General features: G+C 39.6%; 1 protein-coding gene across 1 annotated transcript; it reads left to right on the forward strand.

Annotated features, from left to right (window-relative positions):
- The first annotated feature begins 957 nt into the window (after nucleotides 1-957).
- LOC141830473 (uncharacterized) lies at nucleotides 958-2,435 on the forward strand. Its single transcript, XM_074717902.1, has 2 exons — nucleotides 958-1,899; nucleotides 1,974-2,435. Exons 1-2 carry the CDS (start codon nucleotides 958-960, stop codon nucleotides 2,433-2,435), a joined length of 1,404 nt encoding a protein of 467 aa, XP_074574003.1.
- The last annotated feature ends 681 nt before the right edge of the window (nucleotides 2,436-3,116 follow it).

Here is a 3,116-nt window from a genome sequence, read left to right on the forward strand (position 1 = left end):
AATACTCTTTAAAATAATATAATATTAAAGATATATTGATTTTCATATGAAGCATAACTAACCATTAGCTATATTTAATTTTATACTCTTCGAGGCTAAACAAAATAGCATTTGCTATATTATTTAATATACACTATTTTAAATTAGGGATATCAATTCGGATGATTCGAATGAATTAAATTCGGATCAAAATAAAGATATTATAAAAAATCTCTTAAATTCAATCTGAACGGTTGAATCCGAACTCAACTTGAAAATTATAAATCTGAACTTAATCCAAACTCGAATAATCTGATTAATTTATTATTTTCTATTATATTTTCACTTTTAACTTAATATTTTATCATTGTCATATTAACCTTCTAATATTAATATATACAAAGCATTTTAATTTTTAAAATAAAATTTAATTTAATTTTAAAATAATTTCTTCATCTTACATTCAAGTTTAATTAGATAAATCTTTGTACGAAGGACCTTTTAATATTTCTTAAATTCCGCTTGCAATATTGACGGAGCTAAGTGAAAGATTAAGGATAAATCTTTTCTTTGCACTTAATAATTTAAATTTAAATTACGGATAAAACTCTTCTCGAATATTAAGGATAAATTTAAATACTAAGAAATTGCATAATTAAATTGTCATAAATATTGTTCATTTTTGTTGAATTCATCAGATTGATAATTTAAAACTAAAAAATTAGTAATTGATTTTTTTACTATAATTGTTAAGTAATTGACTTTGTCATATATGTAAATAAATAAAATAATGAATAAATCTAATAAACAAATCTTCTCATAAGATTTTTCCTTAATTAAAACGCACTACCGTATTCATATAATAATTTACATTAACAATAACAACAATAAGTTAAATTTATATTTTTTCAGTAATATTATTAAAACCGCCGGTATACATTTAAATAGTCACCGCCGCCGTGCGGCAGAGACAGTTCGATGGGCTTGAAGAAGGGCCAGTGCAGGCGCCGACGTGAGCAGGTAAGCGCACCGGCGGAGGACCTCCTCACTTCCCTCCAGGACGACCTCCTCATCTCCATCCTCTCCTTCCTCCCCGTCAAGCAGCGCGTCGCCCTCTCCGCCGTCTGCTCCTGCTTCCGCCGTCTCCTCCCCTCCATCCCCCGACTAGACGCCTTCCGCCTCGACGTCGGGCACCCTTCCGGCGGCGTCGACATCAGCCAACAGTTCACCTTCCCCCGCGCCCTGATCCGCCAATGCCACATCGCCTTCCACGACGGCGCCACCGAATTACCTAATCCCCTCGGGCAGCTGCTCGTCGGCGGACTCGTCGAGGTGGGCGTGGAAGACCTCATCCTCGAAACCTCCGGATGCAAGAGATGGTTCAATCTCAGGGAAATCTGCTGCTTCTTCGGCATCATGTCGCTGAGGAGTCTCTCTTTGCGCAGAATCGCGGTGGGAGGCTTCTGCAACCGCCTCCTTCCGGCCACCGTCGCCTGCACCACCTTTCTCACCTCCCTCAAAATGGATCATTGCGTCCTCGGCCTGTACGGGCGCTTTAATTTCCTTCACTCCTTCCTCGCCTCCTCCTGCCCTTTCCTCGAGACTCTGCAATTCATATGTTGCGCCGAACTCTACGCGAGCGATCTAACCATCCGCTCCACCTCCATCAAGCATCTAGTCCTATTACACAACGGCCCCAACATCCGCACCATCGACGTCCGCTGCCCAAAGCTCGAGTCGCTCACCGTCGACGTCGCCGCCGACCTGCGCATCGAAGCTCCCAAGGTCCAGCACGCGTCGTTGCTTCTCTGCCTCGATCCACCGGTAGATCCTCCAGATGCATTGACGAAGCTTTTCGGAACTGCTTTTCGATCATTCCCCGGCGCTTGGCTCATGCTGAATTCTAGCAAAACCCCAAACGTGAGAGAAGATAAATAGATAGATAGATCGATCTTTTATGCACACTGACATATATACTTTGCTTTGATCGACAGGGATTAGCAGCAGAAAACGAGATTGATAGAATTGTTTCTCCGGAAGACAAAGAGGACCTCGTGATCTTCAACCTCGACTTCAATCTGGAAGATCAATCGTCGACTATGATATTCACTCAGTTTCTGAAGAAGTGCCATCACAGTGATAACAAATTTGATATACATGTAGGTGCTGCTCATATACAGAGCACCAAGGAAACAGCAAGGGACGATGATCAGTTGCTTCATCATGGATCTACAGATGCAGTAGAGCTAATTAAATTACGAATGATCATGCCCGAGAAGATATTTCGAGGGTTTCTCTCGAACCAGAAGGAGATGAAGGAGGAGTTAAAGCAGATGGGATTGAGAAAGCTGAAGAGTCACAGCAGCAGAGATCAATTCGACGATATAGTAGCTTCCAATGAGTCCCTAGTTGAAGTATCCTCCAGTGTTGCTAACTGCATCGAAATGAAATTTTAGGGTTGCTAACTTGTAATCGATACGAAATGTTTTTTATTCTTTTATTACTCAAGTGTTGGATTTGAATCATACAGTACTGTCATTGTTTAGAAGCTCGCATTTTTGATGATTAGTTTGTTGGACATAACCTTTAATTAATGCTTATAGAATCTGCACACCTAAAAATAAACGTCAAGAGGGACACTAGAAATTATTTTCATAAGGTTCCTTCGATGCTTAAATTATACTAAATGTGTAATGGACGATACAAAGTATGAAAATCAGAATTTCATGAGGATCATCTATAAGTTATTAGGTTGACAGATATATTAGCTTCCGATGAGTCCCCAGTTGAAGTATCCTCCAGTATTACTAACGGCAATGAAATGAAATTTTAGTGTTGGATTTGAATCACATACAGAAGCCCAGTTCATGCATTTTTCATGACTAGTTTGTTGGACTTATGATTTGCCAGCTTTAGGTGACCGGTGCCCACCTTAGCTTGTTTTTCATCGATGGATAGAAAAGTATTGAAATTCCTTATAACCATCTATGGAGTAGAAATAGAGTCCCCCAAATCCGTAAGTGCCTCCCATAACGACCGCCGTGTAACTATAGAATAAAGTTCATATATAAAAGTGACAAGAAAGCTCTTGCCAAAAATACAACAACAAACATGACAATGCATATATTGCTCCGTAG

Source organism: Curcuma longa, chromosome 6 (genome assembly GCF_044706935.1).
Source record: "Curcuma longa cultivar G26 ecotype Majalengka, Jawa Barat chromosome 6, ITB_CL_G26_1.1, whole genome shotgun sequence".
NCBI lineage: Eukaryota > Viridiplantae > Streptophyta > Magnoliopsida > Zingiberales > Zingiberaceae > Curcuma > Curcuma longa.

Excerpts from the sequence above, each read along its gene's own strand:
- LOC141830473 (XM_074717902.1), top strand. The coding sequence starts at position 958 with ATGGGCTTGAAGAAGGGCCAGTGCAGGCGCCGACGTGAGCAGGTAAGC. Across the intron at positions 1,900-1,973 it reads ATTCTAGCAAAACCCCAAAC|GGATTAGCAGCAGAAAACGA; the intron begins GTGAGAGAAGAT and ends TTTGATCGACAG.